The sequence below is a fragment of the Watersipora subatra genome, chromosome 1, assembly GCF_963576615.1.
Source record: "Watersipora subatra chromosome 1, tzWatSuba1.1, whole genome shotgun sequence".
Lineage (NCBI taxonomy): Eukaryota > Metazoa > Bryozoa > Gymnolaemata > Cheilostomatida > Watersiporidae > Watersipora > Watersipora subatra.
In genome coordinates this window covers 39,475,291-39,502,286 of record NC_088708.1, presented here as the reverse complement: position 1 = coordinate 39,502,286, position 26,996 = coordinate 39,475,291, and the positions used below count along the sequence as shown (strand labels likewise).

The following is a 26,996-nucleotide window of genomic DNA, read 5'->3' as shown; positions in this document are numbered from 1 at the left end:
AGTTGGACAACTCCAACATGGTTGACTCTCACAAACCAATCTAACTAAGTCGCTTATTCTTGCTATTTTAGTTGACACAGCCAGTGGTGATTTTCACTTGCTGTGCGAACGACTCCAGTATATCTGCAATATAAGTATAAGCTTTTCATAAACTAGGTGAACATTTATAGAAAATACTTTTTGTGTAGTTAAAATGAGAGACTTTACTTCTCGTTTGGCACAACGTACAATTATACACACAATCACCTAAACAGCTGGTAAATAAATTCCTATCTAGGTAGAAGAAGGCCGGTACCCTGAAGCATGAGTGTCAGATGACCTTCACCTTTACCATGATATAGTATATAGCAATAAAAAAGGAAACCTTTAAACAATATGCCATTTAAATCGGCGTTAACTTCCTTCTAAATAAAAACCGCGAGCTCAAATTAGTAACAATTCAACAGCAGGCAACTCCAATATTTTAGCCGTATATTTTATATTGGCAAAATATCTTGATTTAAAGGTGAACTCGGCTGAAAAAACATCAAGTTGGCTTTGTTCAAAGCATCTTTAGTAAGATTGCAGCTAATATTACATTGCTGATTGGTTATAAAACAATTTTCAAATTCTAACAATGGGCTATGACATCATCCCTCCGCGTCAACAATCAACTTCAAACCGTTCTTTGAATATTGCTGAGGAACGATGCGATCAGAGAAAATTCTCAACACGCTGTACTATATTTCTTTAGTTATTATTATACCTAGTCATTGGGAGACATTTTGGGAGGTCTTCAAGGTCATACCTTACCTTGTCTTCTTTGGAATTCTGCTATCACCTATCCTCTTCGAACAGAGGTAAGTCAAACATTTAATAAAACTATCTAGCTAACAAATACTGCAGTAAACCTTCTAGTTTGAGACTAGTAAGAAATATAACGTGTATAATTAGGCAAGTTTACTTTACTTTTTCTTATAGTAACAAAAAGATAGTAATGATCAGAATAAGTATCTCCCTTTATGAGACTTTAGAAAGACACTGTCAGCCATTTAGTCTGCGTTGTGTCATTGATGTTTCATATAACACAACGATATTGATGTGCACCTTTAGCTGGACTTCCTACTGCACTATTACCAAATGCACAAACAATGTTACAGATAATTCTTGGAGTTTGAAAAAAATAAGTTAAAAATATAACTTCAGTTGGTAGAAGGTTGAACTCTTTTGCTTAAATAGTCAATGCATTGTTAGCTTGTATATTTACAGTAGAGAGCAGACTAGAGAGACAGATAACTGTTGCGGGAAAAACGGAACGAGACATTGCTGTCATAAGCAGCATGGAGAGAAAGATGGCTGTCCAAAGAGGAATGGCAAGAATGGTGTTGATCATGAGCGGAACAGAAAGACAGATGTCTATCATGGGCAAAAGGGAGAGACGGATGTCTACCATAGACAGAGTGGAGAGACAGATGTCTACCATGGGCAGAGCGGAAAGACAGATGTCTACCATGAGCAGAGTGGAGAGACAGATGTCTATCATGGCCAGAGTGGAGAGACAGGCGTCTACTATAGACAGAGTGTAGAGACAGATGTCTACCATGAGCAGAGTGGAAAGACAGATGTCTATCATAGATAGAGTGGAGAGACTGATGTCTACCATGGGCAAAATGGAGAGACGGATGTCTACCATGGGCAGAGTGGAGAGACAGATGTCTACCATGAGCAGAGTGAAGAGACAGATGTCTATCATAGACAGAGTGGAGAGACAGATGTCTACCATGGGCAGAGTGGAGAGACAGATACCTATCATGGGCAGAGTGGAGAGACAGATGTCTACCATGGGCAGAGTGAAGAGACAGATATCTATCACAGGCAGAGTGGAGAAACAGACGTCTATCATAGACAGAGTGGAGAGACAGATGTCTACCATGGGCAGAGTGGAGAGACAGATACCTACCATGGGCAGAGTGGAGAGACAGATGTCTACCATGGGCAGAGTGAAGAGACAGATATCTATCACAGGCAGAGTGGAGAAACAGACGTCTATCATAGACAGAGTGGAGAGACAGATGTCTACCATGGGCAGAGTGGAGAGACAGATACCTACCATGGGCAGAGTGGAGAGACAGATGTCTACCATGGGCAGAGTGAAGAGACAGATATCTATCACAGGCAGAGTGGAGAAACAGACGTCTATCATAGACAGAGTGGAGAGACAGATGTCTACCATAGGCAGAGTGGAGAGACAGATTTCTATCATAGACAGAGTTTAGAGACAGATATCTACCATAGACAGAGTGAAGAGACAGATGTCTATCGTAGACAGAGTGGAGAAACAGATATCTACCATGGGCAGAGTGGAGAGACAGATGATTATCACCAGTTTAAAGAAGATATTAGAAATGCATCAGGAATATTCCACTTCAAACCAAATTTGCAAAAATTTTATCTTACTCTCCCAACAATAGCAGAAGAGGAAACTTTCTCAAACGTAGAAAGTGAGTTTTATATCTGATAACTCGTATACACAAATTTTACAGAAAAGGAGTTGCCTTATTATGTTATTGAGTTGAACTTGTGAGCTCATAGCAATTTATATTGGCCATGAACCTGTAGAAGGAGATATAATATTTGTAAGAGAACAGTTAAGTATTATTGATGATAAAAAAGATGATGAAAAAGTTGATTTAATGGTAAGCAATATGAGGATATTCAATAATGTCAGAAATAATATAATATTAAAGACACTCATAATGTTTTAATAATTAAAGATCTATAATGTGTTTGAAACTAAGCAGTGATAATACATGGTGTATGAAAGACTGCAGTATTAAATATAAAAAGAAAAGGTAATGGAAACGTTTTTCTTCAGTAAACATATTATTATATCATTATTATCTGTCTAAAGCTATAGCATATCTAATAAACTATGTTGTAGTTATAAGTTTAGTAGAAGAAAGAAACTTTGGTGCTGAGATTCCTGAAAGTCACACTCAAACTATCAGCCCTGTGATGTTGAAAACTTCTGATGAGTCATCTATTTGCTGTGACGATGGAGAACAGAAAGGAACAATAACAACAACACTTGTAACTCCGGTACATTCTGATAACAATTCGTTGGGTGAAAAGCCCAAAGTTTGTCGTAAAAATAAGTTTAAACTGCTTTCTTGTTTTGGAAGCAGATAATGTATATTTTGTTTTCTTGTTATTACTCCAATAATAATAATTCTTGTTTAACCGTAAACCCTTGTTGATTGCTTAGATTCGAAGGTAGATTCAAAAGCAGACAAATCTGATATAGATTTCCTAGTATTAGTTTAGTAAACAGGCAGCATCACGACAACACCTTCCTTTACATTATGACAGAATTTCATTTACTTGTTAGGAGGCTCCAACACAGTCCCCTCTCAATACAAAGAAGCCTTCGTTAAATTTGGAAGGTCAAATTACTAGCTAAACAATTGTAAACCAAATTCATGCATTTACAAATGAACTACATGCTGATGAGATTGGTTGATACAGTGTATTTTAATAGAACACCAATGATACAGGCGCTATAATAGACTTGAAATAAGTACAAACAAGTTTATAAAATTCTTGCTGATTTATTTATATGTAACAAGCTCAATGTACTTGTATATAGATCATGTATTCATATATAGACAAAATTAACAAAAAGGCATCTCTATTCCACCTTCTGGTACATGTAATCGCAATTGTACCAGAAAACAGAACGTGTTGAGCTTGAACCAGTGTAAACTGGCTAAAAAGTTATCTTGTTTTTATAGTATAAAATAGTGTTTTAAGAGTTATCATCGTCTTTGTTTTTGTCTCGTCACTGCATAGAGAGAATCAACTAGAGTAGAACATTAAAAAAACTCCTTAAGGTAAATCTCCTTCTTTTAGTAAATCTTTTTACTAATAGTTTGACATTGCTGAAACCAGGATTCCTGCCTGGCTGTTGTCTTATCAAGAACAAATAGTTCCTATAATTCACAGGTTTACTTGCATCTCCTTTCAAGCTGTTTCTAGTTATAAATCTTTTATCATACCAAAGATAATTTGATTTATTTTTTAAATAATAACAAGAAACAGTCCAATTATCAAATTCTTCTTTAAACCTTGCAACGTGTGTTGATCATAATTATACCAAATAACAATCCTGAATGAACTCAGGAATCAATTGTTAATATTGATTCTTTCTAGCTGTTAATCATATAAACTCAGAGACAAACATATTTTCACTGTAGCACAGCCCAGCAGTGACGTCGGGTGTTTTTTCCATTCCGGTCGATTGATAAGGTCAACTATGAGTCCAAATTCACTAGTCTAAAATGTGTTGTAAACATCTCTTGATCAGCTTTAAAACTGAACGGTTGAGAAATCAAATAATTTGTCTAGCTAGCTGAGCGCAAAAGGTTATTATTCTACGCGTGTTTAGGAGCAAAGCTCTCTATATTGTCAAAGTTTATCACTATATTGTCAAAGTTATCTGCACTTGCTGTAACAAGTGGACAGCTTCCTTAAACTTACTTGATAGCAATACACTCTGTCCAGCCTGCATGCATAAAAGAGAATGAGCAAAACACATCTCTCCACCGAAGGTGCCAATAACTCCAATTATCTACAGACTGGTTAGACCGTTAGAGTTTGTAGATAATTGGTCAGACTGGTTAGAGCTTGTATATTGCTAGAAAGCAAACACACTCAAAAAGAAAAACCTATCAAACATGTATTTGAGTCTTGTATCAAACAGACCAAACAGATTGGGCTAAAATACTGTAGCTGAAATGTTTGGATGGTATGGGTGGTCGGGCACGGACTTTCAATAAAACTACACTGCAACCAGAGTAACAATAAAACTTAGGCTATCCCATGTATAAGATTTTCTAACCTACTGCACATGTATCCTGACGGGGATGTTTCAGAAATCAACAAGATAGATATTCTATCAAGTTGGTTTAGTCCGAGATTATCAGAGACATGTTAGAGAGTTGCATAATTTCTTTAGGTTGGCCTTTCATAAATGCTGTAAGGTCAAGGTCAGTATTTACAAAGACGGTATTTAGATACAGCATCAGCCTAAACTTTAGTTGATATTGAGGATTACCTTGGCTTATGTTTACGCTTCACATTATACAGATTAGCAGCAGCTTATCACCACATGGAGACAGCATGCTAGATAAAAAACACTGACCTTTTACCAAGTTCAAGTTTTGTATAAAATTGATAAACTAGTATAACCAATATTCCTTTAATTATAAATATTAATACCACAGTGTACAACTCCTGTCATAAAAGAACTGTCGCACCGTAGTAAACGTATCAAATATGTATTAAATATAACTTTGTGCTGATGGTTAAAGGTGGTACTGGTTGATGGAAATGTAGTCTACACATACATAGTCAAGTATTCATGCTGCCAGACAGATGTCTACCATGGGCAGAGCGGAGAGACAGACGTCTACCATGGGCAGAGTGGAGAGACAGATGTCTATCATAGACAGAGTGGAGAGACAGATGTCTACCATAGACAGAGCGGAGAGACAGATGTCTACCATAGACAGAGCGGAGAGACAGATATCTACCATGGGCAGAGTGGAGAGACAGATGTCTATCATAGACAGAGTGGAGAGACAGATGTCTATCATAGACAGAGTGGAGAGACATATGTCTATCATAGACAGAGTTTAGAGACAGATATGTACCATGGGCAGAGTGAAGAGACAGATGTCTATCGTAGACAGAGTGGAGAGACGGATGTCTACCATGGGCAGAGTGGAGAGACAGATGATCATCACCAGTTTAAAGAAGATATTAGAAATGCGTCAGGGATATTCCACTTCAAACCAAATTTGCCAAAGTTTCATCTTACTCTCTTAACAATAGCGGAAGAGGAAACTTTCTCATATGTAGAAGGTGAATTTTACATCTGATAACTCGTATACACTAATTTTACAGAAAAGGAGTTGTCTTACTACGTTATTGAGTTGAACTTTTGAGCTCATAGCAGTTGATATTGGACATGAACCTGTAGAAGGAGATATAATATTTGTAAGGGAAAGGTTAAGTATTATTGATGATAAAAAAGATGATGAGAAATTTTATTTAATGGTAAAAAATATGAGGATATTCAATAATGTCAGATAATAATAAAATATTAAGGACATTCATAATTTTTTAATTGTGAGAGATCTATGTGTTTGAAAACTAAGCAGTGATAATACATGGTGTATGAAAGACTGCAGTATTAAATATAAAAAGAAACGGTAATGGAAACGTTTTTTCTTCAGTAAACTTATTATTATATCATTATTACTTGTCTAAAATTATAGCATATCTACGGGGTTTCACTTACTATTAGCAGTTATTGCAATCTCCAGATTAACTTGCTAATTCACAGATATAGAGATATTTTTTCCTCTGTATTATGTCCGCTACTTCATTTATTATGTAAAGTGCAATATTTACATTGGAAACTATTGTTGCACCTGTAGTAGCCATTGAAAGACACAGATATTCAACAATACGAACAAGACAGTTCTGACTAAACAACCATAACATGAATTTGGTTCTCATCTTCTTTTAGCTCTTTATATTTTAATAGCTTGCAGCGTATTGAGAGAAGCTGCAGCGATGAAAACTAAGCATATATATATGAGTAGGTTTGATTTCTGACTATTTACACAAGTGATACATGAAGAGGACAACTACAAATAACATATTCATGATGATAGACATTAATACCAATTATGTTTACATATCTGGCACCAATCCTTTGGCAGAACATTAAAAATCTTCAACAGCAGAATAAAATTAGCGAGGCTAACAACTATTTTTCTGTTACCCTATATATATGTACAAAGATAAAGAGTGAGTTATTAGCCAGTATTGACCATACATATCAAAACTATCTATATGTTTAAAAATGCTAACAGAAACAGCAGTAAGTATTACAAAATATTACAATCTTAAGTACAACCATTTAATAATTAGATTGAACTATGGCATGGGTGTAGAGCCTTAGCTCCATCCTATTTGATTAGTCTGCCGATGCCAGCTATACTACAAAGAACAATGATTCGTCAAGTTTGACCACATATTGGTTAGCAAATCTATGTACTGTATTCTTTACCTACCATGGCATCTACCTACCTACCTACCATGGTCAATTTATAATTTAAGTTTTAATGGAGTCAGCAATTACGAGCATTTTTTTACCATAGAGACAATAAATAATGGTGAAAAAGACAATGATGCGTTTACACGGATAATGAATGACATGACAATCTCAGGTTGAGTAACCAGTGCTACAAAGCATCTCTAAGCTGTTTACATGCGAATGTATGAAGGTTACTACACATGTATGAAAGTTTTATTATAACGATGATCATATTAAAACCATGTTGCAAAAGGTTTAAGAATTATTTACAATCAATAAAGAATGAGAGAACAATTTTAGTGAAAACCCAATTTTCTGTCAAGGTAAGACAACTTTTAATGACAGAGCCTAGCAGTAATGTCGTTAGATGTTAATAAGGTAGCAGTTTTTATAGTAAATTCACATTATCTCACAAGGTCTGTGTTTACCTCCTATTAAATTTTACACAAACCACTTATTAAAGTTCTTTAGATTTGAATGATTTGTACTTCCAAACATCAGTGATGTTGATGAATTACCTTTTAAATATATTATTTTTCTATACTTTTAGCACATGTCTTACTTGTCATTTACTCCGTCAGGAGAATCTGGAATTGTATGTGCAACTTGTACATGTTATTTTTTACCAGCCGCAACTAAAGCCGTGGCTAGTGAAACACTTCATTTATCAGATGAAATTGTTAAGAACAGCAAACATAATCCAACTGAGAGATTTTTTATTTCCTATACATATAACAACTGATGTCTCTTTATCCGTCCATTCACAATTGTTTTATAGCAATTAATTATATATTTTATTGTTATTCTTACAGAAGATGATGAATAATTTCAAACAAGTCACCTGCTGATATCATGAAATAGCCAGCTTCAGAACATCGCATAAAATATATTGTCAAAAAACTCTAAAATATGTAAAATATTTTACTTTTAAAATTCGAGTTATGTTTAAAAACCATGCATGCATATGACAAATTTTATCTTGTTTTAAAATTGAACAAGAACACAAATTTCAGCCCCATCACATCACACCTGGTCAAACTCAGTTATAGTATGGCATGCTATCTCGCTGATACATAGACTTGCCAGGAGGCAACTGAGGAGCGGATCCTCGCACTGGTGGCAGCCTTCCTCTTGGTGCCTGATGGGCTGAGTTGTTAGGATGCATTGCATAGCCTGTGACAATGCTCCCTGTAAGAATACATGTATTTGGAACAGAGGAAGGGGTCAGTAAGATATCAGGCTATAACAGCTGATGTGAGTCAGAGTGGTTAGTAGATGTACTATAGTTGTATCAGCTGATGTGAGTCAGAGTGGTTAGTAGATGTACTATAGTTGTATTAGCTGATGTGAGTCAGAGTGGTTAGTAGATGTACTATAGTTGTATCAGCTGATGTGAGTCAGAGTGGTTAGTAGATGTACTATAGTTGTATTAGCTGATGTGAGTCAGAGTGGTTAGTAGATGTACTATAGCTGTATTAGCTGATGTGAGTCAGAGTGGTTAGTAGATGTACTATAGTTGTATCAGCTGATGTGAGTCAGTGTGGTTAGTAGATGTGCTATAGTTGTATTAGCTGATGTGAGTCAGAGTGGTTAGTAGATGTACTATAGCTGTATTAGCTGATGTGAGTCAGAGTGGTTAGTAGATGTACTATAGCTGTATTAGCTGATGTGAGTCAGTGTGGTTAGTAGATGTACTATAGTTGTATCGGCTGATGTGAGTCAGAGTGGTTAGTAGATGTACTATAGCTGTATTAGCTGATGTGAGTCAGAGTGGTTAGTAGATGTACTATAGCTGTATTAGCTGATGTGAGTCAGAGTGGTTAGTAGATGTGCTATAGTTGTATTAGCTGATGTGAGTCAATGGTTGCACATGGAGACTACATATTTGTGTCCGAGATGGTTTCGCTAGTGTAAGACTACCATGACGATCATACTGCTTAGCAATGCATTGGTAAAACAAATTCCCTCACATGCTCCAGTCTACACTTGGCATCTAAACTCAACTACTGTGAAACCTCTAATTAAATACCACCCCTATTTGAACACCACCTCTATTTGACCGCCACTACGAAAGAAGGGTTGAAAAATAGAGCGCCACCCTCTATTTGAACGCAACCTCCACTTGCCTGCCACTTTGACTATCTTTGAGTTTTATCAACCCATCATATCAAGTGATCAGTAGAAGAATGTCCACAAACTCATCTTAATAATGAATCGTTTACATTAATAGCAATCAAATCTCTCGTTGTCCAGCTCCAAAGCTTTTCACTTTTTTTTCCGTTAAAAATTTGAAGACAACCCCACAGAGATAATCAGTAACAATGTCAGGCTTATAGTAGTTCCTTGTTTAATGCAGTCTTAGAACTGCCAAGTACATGTACCTATATAAAAAACAGTTTAAATTTACGATAGTAGATGAACTTTGAAAGCAACACAATAGAAATAATTAGTCAGGTCTCAGGCTAATAGTAGTTCCTTGTTTAATGAGGCCTTAATATTTCGAGCATATAAAAACGTTTTGGGCCAAAGGTTACAGCTGGTGATCAAACTTTTGTGCTAAATGCAGGGCGTAAAGGTTTTGGTCTGCCAAAAATTGTTTGAATGCTAATATCGACTAATTCAGCAGTGCAGAAGAAGAGTTGAGGTCAGAAGATATTGTGGAAGGTATTGGGCAATAACCCGAACGCAGCTATTCGAGCAAATAATGAAAATATTTTTGTTTTAAAAAACATTAAATTTTGTTTCTGAGTGTAATATAAGTATGGTTTGTTTATGTCGCTTGTTCACCAATACATACAGTGTATTTGTATCATTTGATAGATTATCATTGTATAACTTATAAATATGCAGATTTATAGCATGTTATTTACTGGCATCCTGGCGGTTATATAAACTCGGCTTACAATGGATCGATGCTCATAACTCCACTTCTATTGCGCATAAAAAGTTAGTGTCGACTGCAAACTGTAGCAAACATCTCAATGAGTGCAATGAGCTTTAATGCAACATTGCTAAACCTATATACAGTCAAACTCGGATAACTCGCCCACAGATAGCGTGAACACATGGTTAACTCCAGTGGATTTGTTTGGTCCGTTCCCAAGTAATGATAAATTGCTTTAGATAAATCGACCTTAACATCGTCAACTCGCACAGTTTTTTGCCCAATGGCTACCGAGACGGTTGTTATCACTTGAGAATATCACCTTATTCAAAGCCATAGAGATAAACATCAACTTCTAGTAGTTCTTAGGCATCGTTATCACTATCATCGGGAAAATATTTTTGTTAACGACTTTTCTAAAGGTTTGCAAAAATCAAATTTTAACAAACATCCGCATTGCAATGTCCCTTCGAAAGCAAGGAAAACCGAGATATCCTTCGAAAAAACTTGAAGAAAAATCAGCAAAGTTGAACTTGATTAAAACGCTCAAAAGAAAAAGATCTCTTTTTCTGAGCGTTTCAACAGCGAACAAGTTTTGCCAATTTTAATCGGAAAACGTCCTGGCAGTCGCATCACCTAAAACAACAAACATTCTCAAGTGATAGGAAAATATCTATACTTTCTGATGAAACTTTTTTCTAACTTTACATGAGAAGCCCTTAAATTTGCAACAAGCCATCCACGCATTTGATTTATATATAGTTTGTGTATGTACTCATATCTACTAATAAATACATGCACTTGTGACAGTGCTCTAATAAATTGAACGCTCTGATAACTCGAACGCTTTCGCTCGGTCCTGTGAAGTTTGAGTTATCCGAGTTTCCTGTATATATTTCTCAAAATTGGTAGTATGCGTATTCGTCATTTTGATTGTCCAGCTATAGCTATTATTTTAGCATTACGCCCACGTGTTACGATGCCCCTATTAGGAAATTTCTATTCAATGCGTTATCATATTCAATATACCGTAACCATACGCTAATTATTTTAGCAATACGCCTGTTAAGCAATTTTTTTCCGTAATGTTCGATTACTATATATGGGGTTAAGGCCAATTCTTCTCTTGCGGACATTTATGGGAAGAGCTTCGACATTCTTTCTCCGTTCGGTCATACAAAGACAGTACGATATCTAATTTTTACATTTGCACCAGTATCGCATTGTGTAGTTGTTTTTGTAGTGTTTTGTGTAGATGAAATAAATTAAAAGAAAAAATAAAAAACAACTGTGAGGATTTTCAAACTTTGTCAAACAACTGTAACTTTCAAACTTCATATCATGAGGAAAATGTTTTGTGCAGATGAAATAAATTGGAAAAAATAAAACCACTATAAAAGGGTTTAGATGTAAATGTGAAATAATTAATACGTAATAGCTAAATTAAGTCTGTTTTGCTATGATTACAATAAAATATGATTCGGTAATGATACAATTAATATGAACTGAGAAAACATCGTTTGGTGTAGTTGAAATAATTTAAAAGAAAATAAAAACAACTGTAAAAGTTTTTAAACTTTGTCAAACAACTGTAACGTTCAAACTTCATATCATGAGGAAAATGTTTCGTGCAGGTCAAATAAACTAAAAAAATAAAACAATTATAAAAGGGTTTAGATATAAATGTGAGATAATTAGCAAGTACATGTAATAGCTAAATTAAATCTGTTTTGCTACGATTACAATAAAAGATCATTCGGTAATGATACAATTAATACGAACTGAGAAAACAGAATAAAAATCCTGACTATGTTGAATTAATAATAATAATTCTTGCATAGAAGTGTGTGTGTGTGTGTATTAAAAAGTTACTGTTCCATCAGAGGCTATCCATGAAAACTTTCTCATGAGATGCAGTTTGAAAGTTAGAATGGCAAATGTTATTATATGTTAAATACAAATCCATTTGCCGACCAAAGACTTTTTTATTACCCGGGCAAGCCGGTTAGCACAGCCAGTATATATATATAGCACAGCCAGTATAGATGTTAGCACAGCTAGTATAGATGTAAAATAGAAATACGTCTTCAAATGGAGAATGAAATAAAAATTGAAAATCCAACAAATTGCAAAGAAGGACACAGGCTATAATATCATCGCAGGTCAATTGCGAACAATAGATATCAACCGGTAGATATATTTATGTTACTCGATGCACATTTATTAAGATCTCTTTGACAAGTTGGAGGTAAGTTAGTAGATTTATTGCATCTAAAAGGTTTAATAACCCTCTACCGGAAAAAGAGAGCAAAGTATAGGCGGCATTCGCTTCGCCTGTAATAGAGCTAAATTTATCTTCCGAAAATTCTGACTAGCCATTTGAATAATACACCGCCAACCTCTATTTTAACGCCACCTCCAACTGGCCCACTACAGATGAAGGATTGAAAAATAAGGCGCCATGGCATTCAATTAGAGGTTTCACGGTAACTATGGTTGTGTATGATGTAACGTAAACGTGTAACCTAATATATACGCCTACCTTTGACTGTACTGGTTGATATTCGTTGAGAAGTTGTCTGCTCATCAATGTTTGGCTGAAGCATCTGATGAGCTAAAATAAGAGAATGAACCTAACTAGGTCAATGGATGGTCTATTAATTGTATGAAAGTGGTTTATAAACCATCAGCAGGTGGTACATAATTGTACTGTATGTAGTATGACAATACACAAAAACTTATTAGTATAAGACGCTTGTTAGTATTGCTACAGTATAATTATAGCAGTACACAGATATAGGAGTATACTACAGTAAACTACAGTATTATAGCAGTACACAGATATAGGAGCATACTACAGAAAACTACAGCATTATAGCAGTACACAGATATAGGAGTATACTATAAAAACTACAGTATTATAGCAGTACACAGATATAAGAGCATACTACAGAAAACTACAGTATTATAGCAGTACACAGATATAGGAGTATACTACAGTAAACTACAGTATTATAGCAGTACACAGATATAGGAGCATTCTACAGTAAACTACAGTATTATAGCAGTACACAGATATAAGAGCATACTACAGAAAACTACAGTATTATAGCAGTACACAGATATAGGAGTATACTACAGTAAACTACAGTATTATAGCAGTACACAGATATAGGAGCATACTACAGAAAACTACAGCATTATAGCAGTACACAGATATAGGAGCATACTACAGAAAACTACAGCATTATAGCAGTACACAGATATAGAAGCATACTATAAAAACTACAGTATTATTATTAGCTGTACACAGATAGAGGAGTATACTACAGGAAACTAGAGTATTTTAGCAGTACACAGATGTAAGAGTGTATTTCAGAAAGCCACAGCGAAGCAGCAAAAATGAAAGTACTACATACAATGATAATTATCGGCTGTTGAGGTGTGTATCTGTGATTGGTCAAGCAGCTTTGCATGGGAGTGACTATCAGTTGGCTTTGTTTGGCTGTGGGCCGAATAGCCTGTGTACCCATCCTGGGTGCTACTGTACTTGCTGCTGCCATACATGCTGACAGGCTGATTCCCCTGTATGTAGACAGCGGACGCTTTGAGACAATGGAAAGTTATGGGTGGTGATGTCACATGATTAGTACAGAACATTTACTTAAAACAGCAATTGTATGAGCATAGGTGTGTCTGGGACTAAATTAACTAGGTGTTGTTAAAGATGTAGCACACTGTAAGATACTTTCTTTGACAGCTTACAGGATGAAAGGAGAAGACACCGGACATGGCTGGATTCGGGGTGGGTGAGATACTTCTCTGTCGTTTTTGAGGTGTTCCAGAAGCAGTTGCATGAACTGGTGCATTTTGCTGCGAAAATAAAATTGAAGGATAATACTCTGGAGCACCATTTTTAACATTTTTTCCTAACAATAAATATCCTGGTTCACAAAAAATTGCAACGTAAGCTGTGCTCATAGCCTGTTTGATCATCAACCTAGACAAGTAAAACTAACTAAAAAAGCTCAATGAATTGTAAAATAACAGTCCCTTTTCGCTATGTCATCCACAGCCCAACAGAATAGGGAAATAATAAATACGTGCTCGCCAACTTTCCATAGAAAATGAACACTATGTAAAGAAGACAAAACAAGAACCATTAAATTGAAAATACCCGAGGCATTGAAGAATGCAGTGTGGGTTTAAACATGACCGGCCGACCCATGTGTCCAGTACCGCTGAGAAAATGAGGATTGGCGTGTCCACTCTGACTGGCTGAAGGATAAAGTTGTGTTTCATGCTTCTTTTCATTCACCTTCCTAGTATTCTCACTCTCCAGTATCCGTTTCAACTGCGCAAACAGTTTGCTTTTTGCCTTTGAACGATCAGCAGAAAACAATTTGATCTTACAGTAAAGGGCGTAAAAAAGATCACTCTCATAATATGTACTTGTGTAGAAAAAATAAATGATTTACAACATTTAAATGTTAATATTTATGATTTTGTTAGCAACATTCAGTGTTTCTTGACAAACAATCTTGTACTGATGCGTGTGTAACAAATCTGTAAACGCTCCTCTGTCAGCAAGTGTGATGGAGATGATTGACTGCACGTGTAGTACAGCGCTACAGATAGACTGTTGATGTTAGGACAGGCCAGGCCTGTGATCCCGAGTTGCAAGTTGGGATGGCAAATGTTAGGCGACTGGTTATGAACACCTGGGGGTTTGGGGGCGGTGTAAGCCCCCCAAAGAGGTTCGGGGCAGCACCCCGAAGCTCTGGACCTTTCAAGCATCAACAACATTCAAAGTATGCATAAATGCAATCAATTGTAAGGATCAAAATCTGCAGAAATATATTGTTTATGGTAAGCAAAACTTTTTCTCTATTCAATGAACTATATAAAACTCATGACAGTACAGATTTCTATAAGGGAAATTGACAGAACAAGAGCTGTTACTTCTTTGATGCAATAGCTCTTGTTCTGTCAATGTTTCCATGGCAGAAATCTTGAACAACTGATTTTGTATCCATTTCAACATCTTTATATATGTGTAATATTAGAAGATTATTTAGACGAGCCTGCCCCATAGTGGTCCTCCTCAATGTCTTGATTTTATGTTGATTAAGTTTTATATGATAAGGAAAATGCAAGTTTGGGGTCTTCTTCACACCCCCACTATAAGCAATACAGTTCAGTTTCCAAGTCTTAACAAAGTCTCACAAGATTATTCATTTGGCGAGATCTCACGGAGACAATATAGAACGCTAGTAGCTAGTAAACTGGTTGTTGGAAATTCCAGGTGAATGAGCTTAGACTGCAGTTCTTAGTACTTGGCCGCCGAAAACCACTAAAAAGTCAGGGCGGCTCAAACGCCCTAGGGAATACAGGCCTGGGACCGGCAAGTTTATTTAGTGAACCTCAAAGCAAGATTCATTGTGAGGTACTTTACTGCAACCATCTCAAGTTCAAGCATTAACAATTATTCTTCACCTTTGATTTCATCGATAATAATAAACTGTCTAGGCATTAAGAAACTGGCAAACTGGTAATTATAATTTGCAAGATCAACCACATCGATCGCATCAAGCAAGGATGTCCTTAAATATTTCACAGTACATTTTATGTGAAACTACTTATTGCTCCGCTCCACTAACTTACATCTAGTTTGCACATTATAATTTTAAGTGACTGTTGAATTTAAGAAATATAAGAAATTATTAATGTAAATCACATAAGTCACCAATACCGAAAGGTGGGTTCATCAGCATTCTGATGTGCAATACAATTCTTGTGTGAAAAAATCAAATTTCGCAAAGAGAATCATAAAAATTGAAAAATCGATTTAAATGGAATAAATTTTGTTTTTTCGAAAAAAATCATGATTTTTCCTACCTTGTAAATAAATTGACTTCATCGATATCTGTTATTTTACAATAAAAATTTGATCAATGGCCTTCAGCTAAACACACTAGACCCTCACAGCTTACCTTTTTGAGTTCTTCGAGCTGCTTGTCAAGTCGAACAAGTTCATCTTTTGTCTGCTGAAGAGAATTTTTATTTTCATTTTCTAAACGTTTTCTACGCTCCGCTTCTTTTCTTTGTCTTTCCAAAGCCAAATCGGCTTCCTGATAAAATAATGTATAGCATGTTTTTAAGCTCTATTTAAATCCCTTGAAAAGAATAAGTATTAACCGCATATTATAAAAAGTTTCAGCCATAGAACAACAACGTAAGCCTAGAAATCAAATCTCATTTCTTCGTAAAATAAAACAGCAAAGGGACTTGAGAATTAAAGTTGGTCAAAAATGACAGCAGTACACTCAAGCTATAACTTAGCCCAAGGTCAACTGCATAAAATTAGGGCTGATAAAAAGCAGCAACTAATCAGTAAATAAAAACTTTGGCATCGATTTGTTGCTTTACTCATCATATGGGCAAAGCCTATATTATCAAAAACTGATTTACTCAAGAGCATGACAAAAGCAGATGGCATATTAGAAAGCAATCAAAGCGATGAGTAACTTAGGCACGACAAAAAATGCTTACATCTGCCATAAGTCGATCACTTTTACTAGTAAGCATAAACTATAGGATTACTTGCAAGCTTTTTTGAATTGCCTAGGCCTCCATCAGCAAATAATTTGAATGGGACTGTAAGTTTTGGTACATACTTGACTGACATGGCAAGCCATGAAGGTGAGTATCATTTAGGTTCCGCTTGTTCAAATGTCCTCTAATGGTTTATTTTACTACCAAACTAAACCTCATAATCAACAACTCTTCAGTAAAAGCAACTACCCTAGGACACTTATATTTCGCTAGTATTTAGTTTCGTGAGTAGCACACAGAGTAAAATTTCGCTGCAACTTATTTTCGCAGCTCTGATGAGTGCGAAAATATAGTGATGTGAAAATAAATACAGTGGAACAAACAAATTAGATTCCTCAGGTCCGGTCCTCTAGTAAAAAAAGTTTTTATATTTGCGACTAGTTTGTATTTGTAACCCGCAGGTATAAATGTATGGCAGAAATCGATAATTCAACGTGATCGCTTGCTGCCATTTGTTTCTTGGACTATCAATGACGTCTCGGTCCTTTCCGTCGTGACCGATATAGTACCAATATTAGATCTCAAGTATTTATAGCAAGCGATGGCCATGGCACGTTTTGAGTTCACAATATTTCAAATTTAAAAAAAATCAAATACAGTACATGTCTCATAAAAAAGAAAATAGATAACAACCAACATCACAACCAGAACTGTATAACATGGTTGGACCTGGTGAGGGTTGTTATAGTTTTTGGTTGGCAGTAAAATTCATCACTACAATAAGTATTATTTAATTGTATGACTTCACCTACCAGACTTTCATCCTCATCAGTTACAAATTCGGTGACTAAACTGATATCATCATCTTCTTCGTTTGTCTTGGCTTTTCCAAAAAAAATTGTTATCTTAATTTGCTTTGCCATGCTGCTCATTCGGTGTATTAACGAATTTACTAGAAATTTCCCAATGAGCTCAATCACACACAAAATTATCTGCATTTCTAATATCACGATTTTGTTGTGGATATCAATGAACTACAGGGCCGTATTCCCTTGGACAGCTGGCCGGCTAAGACGCCCCAACTTTTTAGGAATTTCATAGTCCAACGGCTATAGAAAGGTTTTTATCGCTGTAGAATATCACTTTATTCGAAGCCATTGATACAAACATCAACTTTTAGTAGTTCTTAGGCGTCATTATTATCTTCATCAGCGGCAAAATATTCTTGTTAACGACTTTTATAAAGGTTTGCAAAATATCAAGTTTTAGCAAACATCTGCTTGCCCATATCCTACTTAATGAACTTGAAATAAAATCGGCAAAAATGGTCTTTGTTAAAACGCTTAAAAAAAAAGATGTCTTCTTTCTGAGCTTTTTAACTGCATACAAGTTTTGCCTGTTTTAATTTTAAAACGTTTTGTCAGTCACATCAGCTAAAACAAAGCAAATCTCAAAAAATAGAAAAATGTTGATACTTGCCAATAAAATTTTTTAAAACTTCACGTGAGAGGCCCGGCTGAGGCCTTACATAAGAGAAACCTGTTGGGAGCTTACAGCACCCCCCCCTCCTTCTCCACACCCCAGATGTTCATAACTAGTCGTCTAACATTAGCCCCCAACTTGCAACCAGTGAATACAGGCCTGTGTAGAACATAGCTATTTAATTTCGAATTTTCGCTAGTTCGTTATGATAGTTTAGTTTCGCGCATGAATTTTTCGCGTGATGATGACTCCGCGAAAACGCGAAAGTTAGATGCCGCAAATACTTAAGTGTCCTAGGGTAATAATGATGGCTAAATGGCTTGCTGTAAGTAGCATCAGCCACAACTCCATAGCGGGGAGGGGGGTTAAAGAAATATCTGAGACACAACAACGGTCATGAATAAGTGCAAACATGATGCAGATGGCACCAAACAATGGTAAAGACTAAAACAACAGATTACTCAGCAAATGGATTGTCAGCAAATGGAATGATACGTTTGCACATGGGATGATACTTTTAATCCATAACCAAAAACCCGCCAAGGTCACCCGAATGAGCTCATCAACGTGTGAGTTTACAGACATGAGAGGCTATCAAATTGCGCATATAAATGAATAGTTTGTATCCCATCATCAGCAAAGAGGAGCGACAGAGAAATAAGAGAGAAAGACTAAATTCTCATACTTGAAAACTAAATCACGATTTTTAGCAAACTCCCTAAATGAGCTTGTCGTGTAATTTTGCCATCTGCAGATGGGAGCCGCAACTCTACTGGTCATAGATACAAAACAACTAGATTGAACAGCCTACAACTTGAAATAGTTCGGCGATACAAGCTAACGTAAAGTATAGAGTTAAATACAGGTAGATATGTAACAGATATGAGCACGGATATATATTTCAACAGTACACATTTCAATTTTAATGTGATTATTTTTTATTGTGCTTACGAAAGCCTTTATCTCATAAAAGTATGCAAAATAAAAATATACTAAGAGTGTACAAATACAACCTTGCTATAGCTATGCTAGCTTTTTCACCCAACTTTTGGCATCAGAGAAATGTCTAAAAAACAAACTTTGTACATCCCACTTGTTATAACTTAAAATATCTACGCATACCATTTATACAACACGGCAGATTAATTAACAATAAACATTTCATTAACTAATAGCTTCATTTAGATAGTTATATATATACTATATATTTAATTGCAAAATAGAAACTCGTACGTGTTCCTGTTTTCTTTTTTCTCTGTCACGGAGAATATGGCGCTTAAGAGCCTGGTACGTTGTACGAGTCATCTTTCTTCTTTCTATTAGAGCAGGCATTGTTGTTTGTAATAACCAAGCAAATAATATCAAGATTTTTGTTTGGATGAAGTTTCCAAAGCTGAGATGCGGACTTCTTTGAAGAGCTTCCGTTTTAAGTACGCTCGATTATGTTCCGCCATAACTAGGTTGTGTATAAACGGACAAATACGCACTCGCTGCATTCAGCTGAGATCCGACCAGCGTCCACAAGTCATTTGCTTTTGTGTAGACTTAGGCCGGTGAAAACTAGCAAGCGCTTAGAAAAGTATGCGCAAGTATAATATAAAGAGATTATACCGTATTAGTCAGAAGAACATTTGGACGGAATAGTACTGTATAGTACGGTATAGAACACAGCTCTAGTATTAACTTGTCAAACGCATCTGATTGGTCACGAGTTACTGGGTCATTCAAATAATGTCGTCAAGTGCGCCATAAATCGAGAGCTGATACTATCTTGGAAAGATGGCGTCGAGTACTCGTAGATCAGCTGTTGTTGACAATTTTCCACAAAATTCGGATTCGGGAAGGGAACTGTTTGAAGCTTGTAGAAGTGGTGATTTATCAAAAGTTAAGACGCTGGTTAATGCAATTAATGTTAATTCTAGAGATACTGCCGGTAGAAAATCTACTCCTCTCCACTTTGCAGCAGGTGGGTAGGTCTGTCAATTTCCTTACCAGAGTCGAATAAAATTATAGCTGGGAATCTAATAACTGTTTGCTAGTAGTTTGAAATATTCTACTTTAAATGGTATCGGTTCTAGTGGTGTTTCTTACCTTTATTTAGTAATTTTCACGGCTATAATGAAGCCAACTCTGGAAGATTTGCTTCATTGTCGTAAATTAAGGACTAGATTTTCATACATTGCTTTGGCCTTAATAATGTTTTATTTTAACTTTGAGCATATACGTTTAAGTTAGATGTTAGTATGATTTTTAATCGTCATCAAACAGTAGCATTATGCTGTAATGTTTAGTAGGGCCTATTAGAGGGCAAAATGGTATTTGGTTCAAAAGAACTTTTATCTTTCTATCATTCATCAAAAGGTGGTAGGTCTTTAAATAACCCAGTATTGGGATGAAATAGTAGATGTGAGAGTATTTCGTTATAGATTTGTTTTGGTTGTAACAATACTATTGGAAGCTATTGAAGCAGTAGTTGGCCATGACAGAAAAACGGTTTTAAAATACAGTCAAACATGAATAACTCAAACTTCACGGGACCGAGCGAAAGAGTTTGAGTTATCGAAGCATTCTAGTTATTATAGCACTGTCACAAGTTCATGTATTCATCAGTAGATATCAAATGTACATGTACGTATACAAACAACATATAAATCAAAAGCATAGATTGCTTGTTGCAAGTTAAAAGGCCTCTCATGTAAACTTTTAAAAGATTTTATCAGAAAGTATAGATATTTTCATATCACTTGAGATTTGCTTGTTGTTTTAGATGATGTAACTGTCAGGACGTTTTCCGATTAAAATTGTAGCGGACATCGGGCCACAAATTTATTTCAGATATATTTTATTCTTATGTATCTGGATTTATATAATCACTCTTATAATATGTATTTTGCATGTTGTGTCTATCTTTATTATATTTTATCGCTAATACTGTCTAATGTTTACAGTTTGGCCATAACTAAACCAACGTGTTAGCAACCCTATTCATCATTTTTATAGTTTTCTACCTGTTTCATTATACGGTACGGAGGAAAAATAAGTACGCTATATACATATAGGGAGCGCTCTCGTTGGGGAGCAGAGTAGTCACAGCTCCATGACTAATGGAAATTCCTTTGGAATAAAACAAATGAAAGCCATGTTTTTTCCTTCGGCAAAAAACTGTTCTCGTTAATGGTTTTAAGTTCGAGTAATCTAAAGCAATTTATCATTGCGTGGGAACGGACCAAACAAATCCATCCGAGTTAACAATGTGTTAGAGTTATCTGTGTTTGACTGTGTTGTTATTTTTTATACAAAGTATAAATATTACAATGTAATGTGTTTCATACATGTTAGAGAGCAGCTATATAAAGCTGTGGGGCATTGCATGAAAGTATTGATGTAATTATATTGTTGCACAATAGCTTTTTCGAGAAAAAATTCTCAAAAATTCTTCACCATTTGCGTTTTTTAAAAGGAAAAAGACAATATTTTTAGTTTAGCCTACTTAACTGATACAGATAAGAACTGTGGTTATGTGCATGCTTGAAGCAACATAGCCAACATAGCCTAATGCCAACATTCAGCTCATAATACCCTACAGGATGAATTTATTCGCGGAGTTAAGTTTCGCACAAAATGCTTTTTCATGCATATTCGCGGACTAATTTACTCGCGGATGAACACAACCACTCTCTATAGTTAACTCTATTGCGGCTAGCAATAGAGTTAACCCTTCACATGTGTACACCACGTGTTTAGGTTTCTATTTAGCTTACAACTACGAGTCGATCATGCTAAGCTATAAATTTCTTGCTGCGTTCAGAGGTTTTCACGAATATTCATCAATTTGGAGGCCTTTGATGGACAAACAACTTGTGGTAAATAATGAGTTCTTTCAAAACCATTTACTAAATTAATAATTGAATTTTACTTTGGTTCTTTGGTACAAAGCAATATTTATTTTTCCATCCCCATCGCTTCGTTATTTGGTTAGTGTGAGAGAGGAGCCCCATAATCTGCATGACCCACTTGCAGTAAAGCTAGTAAACGCAGACTACGCAACGGTTGGTCAACTACCCCGTGAAACAAGTAGAGTAAGCATCTTTTTTATCATACACGGAGGCACAATGATTGCAAGGGTGGTGGATGTCATTTCTAGAAGATCACCAATCATTCAAGGTCTTGAAATTGAGGTAGAAGTGACCGCAGCTGCTAACGAGAAGAATATATCCGTTTTAAAAAAGGAACAAGAACGCCTTTACGCTCACAAATTTTTTGCCAATCGGCAGAACGGTGCAATAGTAAGCCACGAGGAGAGTTCTCATGATAACTGCTTTACCAGCCATGTAGTAGCGAGATAATCGCTTTTAACATCTACCCAAGACAGTGAAAGCGATATAGAGCTGCAATTACCAAAATAATTAGTCAGAAAGCACCATTACACGCTAGCTAGTATTTACGTAAGAGTATCAGTTAAATTTTATTGCCAGACAACCGCTATATGAGCCAAAGTGTTTGTATTTACTCCATTCATTGTTTGTAAAATTTTATTTGTATTTGAAATATTTTATTTGTACACAAGTTTGTAATAAATTATACGGTAATATATCTATACATAAAAATATCTATATAAATATCTCTAAAAATATCTATACATAAAATATACTAGAAATTCCACTGTCATACAGCCCACGACCAAAGTGATATTGGAAAAAAGAAAGGGTACTGATGGTTGAAAAATGCAATATTAGCAGTCAAATAGGATAACTGCAATGGTAACTGTAATATACTGGGTGTAGGTGTTATTATATACAACAAATAGCAATAATGAAAGGAAAAGATTATATGTTTATATCTCTCCTCCTGCAAAAAGAGAAGTGCAATATCGGCCAATATTAGAAGTAAAATGCACTGATATAGATTTCTAAAAAATCTGTTCTACGTAGCCATTGTTCTGTAGTCATCCAAACTTATAATTAATTATTGTAATAATTTCATTAGAACCGTTAGAAAAAATCTCATCGTGTTGCCCTTTACTTACACTGCATTAGATTTTTAGAAAATCTGTACTACGTAGTCATTGTTCTGTAGTCATCCAAACTTACTATTAAAAAATATCATCGTCATTTCCTTCACTTATACTTCGTTGGACATCAGTTAGAATACGAAAGTACTCAAATGTGATGGCAAATGAAATTGAAAATGAAAAAATTGAAATCGGCAAGAATGAAACGATTTCTGTACTCCTATGTTAATTGCCGAAAGCTCTCGGTAATTCGACAATGCTATAGACTGGTGAAAAGTGCACGTTTTTTTCGTGAAATGCGCAAGACTTTATCGTTCTATTCTCTGTCGCCCGGCGTTTCAATTTCCGGTCTTAACTTTTATTAATCCAAGCTTTTCAAGCGTTTTGTGGCGACTTTCGTCCAAAAAAATCTGTCTATTTGTGTAGAATCCGATCAGATGGGTTAGTTTTAGGAATTTGCGGTAACCTTTCAAAGGCTTGGTAACATATTTAAATAGGTTTATATGCATTTTGTATCATTATTATACTGAAACGACTTTACTGAAAAATAGTTAAATTTGTTGATAGGATTTCGTTGCAAGGGTTTGGTGACGGCCGTTAACGGATAATTTTTCGGGAGTTGTGTGCATATGTGCATTTATCATAATTCCTCCCAATCAATCGTTTCACTCTTGTTTTGTCGTGGAATAATATATATTCTGAATATATATCTCTACATATGAATATACACGTATGTATAATATAATCATGTTTGCTGCAGCGATAGCAAGGAGTTATTGTTGATGAAGGGGTTTAGGTTGACTGGTTGATTCTCTGCCAATATTCCTGCCTTGGTGAATATTACTACTTTTCTCTAGTTTTTGTAATCAGAATTAAGTTCTGTTTCAATCTCAATCTGCAGTAAACACCAAAGAAAAATATTAATAAGTGGAAAAGAAGTAGAAAAAAAATAGCTGGAAGTATTGAATGAAAGCGATCCGTTTTTAAGCAAGATAATGAACTAACGCAGTTAATTATGGAAAAAACGTATTTGCACTGTAAATCAAATACATCCCATAATGTTCAGATAAAGATAAGATCAAGATCAAATAAAGATCAGAATCATTATCGTCATAAATTTCGGTATTAGAGGTTGATGGTGTTGATTTCAATGTAAAAACTGTAGGAGAGATGTTTGCGATAATGGCGTCATGCCGAATAACTTGTGAAAACCTTGAATAATTTTGTAAATAAGTGTAATGCATTGGCAATAGGGTAAACTCGAAGCCCAGGCGATGATTTTAAAAAAGTTTGAAACTCAGCTAAGTTTAGTACTTATGCCTAGCGGCTAGTTTTTAATTTGAGGCGGTAGTTATTCTCCCTTGTGTTTAAAAATAGAACTAATTATTTGCGGAATTTAATAGTTCGCGGAATTGACTGTTCGCAAAATCGCGAATTATTAAATCCATCGAATATTTTCATCTTGTAGGGTAGATGCTCAAAGAACAGATTGAATGAACATGGAGAAACAGTGTTACTTCTTTTAGTGTTAGAAATTGTCATTACATAAATAAGTTTTAAAAATGTGTAAAGGGCCTCTGTAATCGTTTCTGATCTTTATTGCAGCATGTTATTAGTCATTCAGAGTAATTTTTGGGGATGTAAGCGGCATTTTCTCGTCTCTTTGATTGGTTCCTGTTTTGTTACATGCACTAGATCTTTGCATAATAAGGTTCCTTCAGTGCCAAAAAAACTGTTCTGGTTATCACTATAGAGCCTCATAATATTAGTAGAATGGTGATGTTTGTTAAACTGTGTATTTTGATATTTGAGGCTTTGGGCGCAAGGATGTAGTGGAACACCTCTTGGAGTGTGGAGCAGATGTTACTGCCCGAGATGATGGTGGGCTTATTCCATTACACAACGCGTGTTCGTTTGGACATGCTGAAGTTGTTCACCTCTTGTTGTCACAAGGCGCAGACTCCAACTCTCGCGACAACTGGAACTATACCCCATTACACGAGGCTGCTATAAAAGGAAAAATAGATGTTTGTTTAGGTATGTTATCTTTTACCCTTTTAATGTAGGGTAAGTTCAGAGACTGTTTTATTCAAAGTTTCTTAAATTATCACATGCCATTAACAATTGCGATATTCCTGATATACAGTGCCTTTGCGGCACAAATATCTGCTTTTATTTGTTGAAAAACATAATCCTTTTATGAAACTTGTCAGTAGTTGCATGACCATTGTTAGGGTATTGCTTAGAAGATCGCCAGCAGTCACAGCGAACAAATATCGTAAACTCGCTTAGCGACCATCGCACAGATTTTTGTTCCAAGCCTCAATGCATATCACTCAGGACTGACTTTAATTCCTAGCTACACTGACAAAATGCATGTTTTGCATAGCCAACGGCATCGTGTTGAAATGGACATGCTGGTCTACGTCGGTAGAGATGAAACTAATGCATCCGCGATCGCCTAAAATCGTTTATTTTAGCGACCATAATCTCGATTTCATTTCGTTCATTGTCATCTCATATTCACTTTCAAAGGATGATGGCAATGGCACTTCATGCGAACATTTATTTATATATGAAAAAAGATATTCTCATTTTGTTCTCACTTTGTCCTTATTCTCCTTGTATGTATATCCCAATCAGGGCCAACACTAATTTTGTAATTTTCCCACAATATTGGGCTTTATGTCTCCTCCCCGATCCAGTACCATTTATGCCTAGGGAATGCTAGAGAACTTTAAGTAGCTATGATGCAAGCTATAAGAAGATTTCACTTATCAAACTTGTCCTATTACTTATAATCTATTAGTTCTTCTTTAATAGCCATTTTGAAAATATAGCAGTACAATTAATTTCCATAGCACACTGATATATGTACCCTGACCTACAGCATTCGGCTCGCTGTGTGCTTAAGTCATGAACTTTTTGTTTGACTCATTGGCAGTAGCTTGTGACTTGTGGCTTTGAGCTGTCTAACAGAAAGCATTTGTATCACTAATATCTTTTGACCTCTCATGCCTTGTTGTCCAGTAACAGCTGATAGTGAGTCATGCCGTTCGCATACTCAGTGCATCGCGCATCTTTTTCCAACATAAATCTCTCTGATGAGTCTGTTTCTTATTCTCCATTTGCACAAATTTTGTCATACATTTGTTACAGTTTTGCTGCAGCATAGGGCAGATCCACTGGTTAAGAATCTGGATGGTAAAACCCCATTAGATTTATCCGATCCTGCCGCTAAGAATGTCCTTACAGGTAATTGAAGCTGTTTAGTCTCAGTTGGGATGTCAAGGTGAAGTTGCAATGTGAGATAGGCAAGTTTTGAACAACCACAAAGCTTTGTGTCAAATTTTTTACGAGATGTTCATTTTTATTCAGAGTTCCACGAGGCTGAGATTGTTAGAATTAAAGGAGACATACTTAGTTATAGCCTTTTTTGACAAACTGTTGTTTTTGCGGAGTTCTCCCCGTCGACTGGAGTAAGCAAAACAACTGCTTGTCACAATACGCACTGCACCTGATGCACCAGCCGCACTGAAAAAAAGTTGTTCTCTTCCGTCTATGCGGCTTGGCTACGATGTTATGTCGGTCGCTCCATCAGTAATCATAACGAATTTAGCCCAAAAAATTTATGTGGAAAAATAAAAACGTTTAACCAGAGACCAGTCTCTGCGATAAACTTTAGTAGAACTTAAGAACTTAGGCAACAACGCCAACTAAACATGTTGTTATTTCTGCGCTCAGTCAGTTTTATTTGTCCTGAAGTAAATTCAGTTTCATTGCGGTCTCATTCATTGTTTTTAGTTGATTAGATTATAAATAGATAAGTAATATGGATGCCGAACAGAAGTTCAACATTAGACTGATCAGGCCGTTACAGTATGACTTTTTGCAAACTCAGTTGCAGTTTAAAGATATGT

The 26,996-nt window shown here is 35.7% G+C and overlaps 3 protein-coding genes across 5 annotated transcripts in view; 2 read left to right on the top strand and 1 right to left on the bottom strand.

Moving 5' to 3' along the window:
* The first annotated feature begins 1,571 nt into the window (after positions 1-1,571).
* LOC137387453 (uncharacterized) lies at positions 1,572-2,255 on the top strand. Its single transcript, XM_068073883.1, has one exon. The coding sequence runs from the start codon at positions 1,572-1,574 to the stop codon at positions 2,253-2,255; it is 684 nt and encodes a 227-aa protein (XP_067929984.1).
* A 4,389-nt stretch (positions 2,256-6,644) lies between these two features.
* Positions 6,645-19,533, bottom strand: LOC137405839 (G protein pathway suppressor 2-like). 2 transcript variants are annotated; one of them, XM_068092260.1, is made up of 8 exons: positions 19,299-19,533; positions 16,022-16,159; positions 14,206-14,406; positions 13,794-13,901; positions 13,448-13,613; positions 12,571-12,642; positions 8,174-8,332; positions 6,645-7,047 (listed from the first exon to the last, which is right to left on the bottom strand). In XM_068092260.1, the coding sequence occupies exons 1-7, from the start codon at positions 19,395-19,397 to the stop codon at positions 8,184-8,186; spliced, it is 933 nt and encodes a 310-aa protein (XP_067948361.1). In that variant the 5' UTR covers positions 19,398-19,533; the 3' UTR covers positions 6,645-7,047; positions 8,174-8,183. The 2 variants fall into 2 exon arrangements, with proteins under 2 accessions (XP_067948361.1, XP_067948371.1); XM_068092270.1 differs by having other exon boundaries at positions 6,645-7,042.
* Positions 19,534-19,844: 311 nt separating this feature from the next.
* LOC137393796 (poly [ADP-ribose] polymerase tankyrase-1-like) overlaps positions 19,845-26,996 on the top strand; it is a 59,711-nt gene continuing 52,559 nt past the window's right edge. For both annotated transcript variants that reach the window (XM_068080498.1, XM_068080489.1), the window contains exons 1-3: positions 19,845-20,031; positions 24,889-25,113; positions 26,236-26,331. In XM_068080498.1, coding sequence (XP_067936599.1) covers positions 19,845-20,031; positions 24,889-25,113; positions 26,236-26,331 — 508 coding nt within the window. The remainder of the gene's footprint in view (positions 20,032-24,888; positions 25,114-26,235; positions 26,332-26,996) is intronic.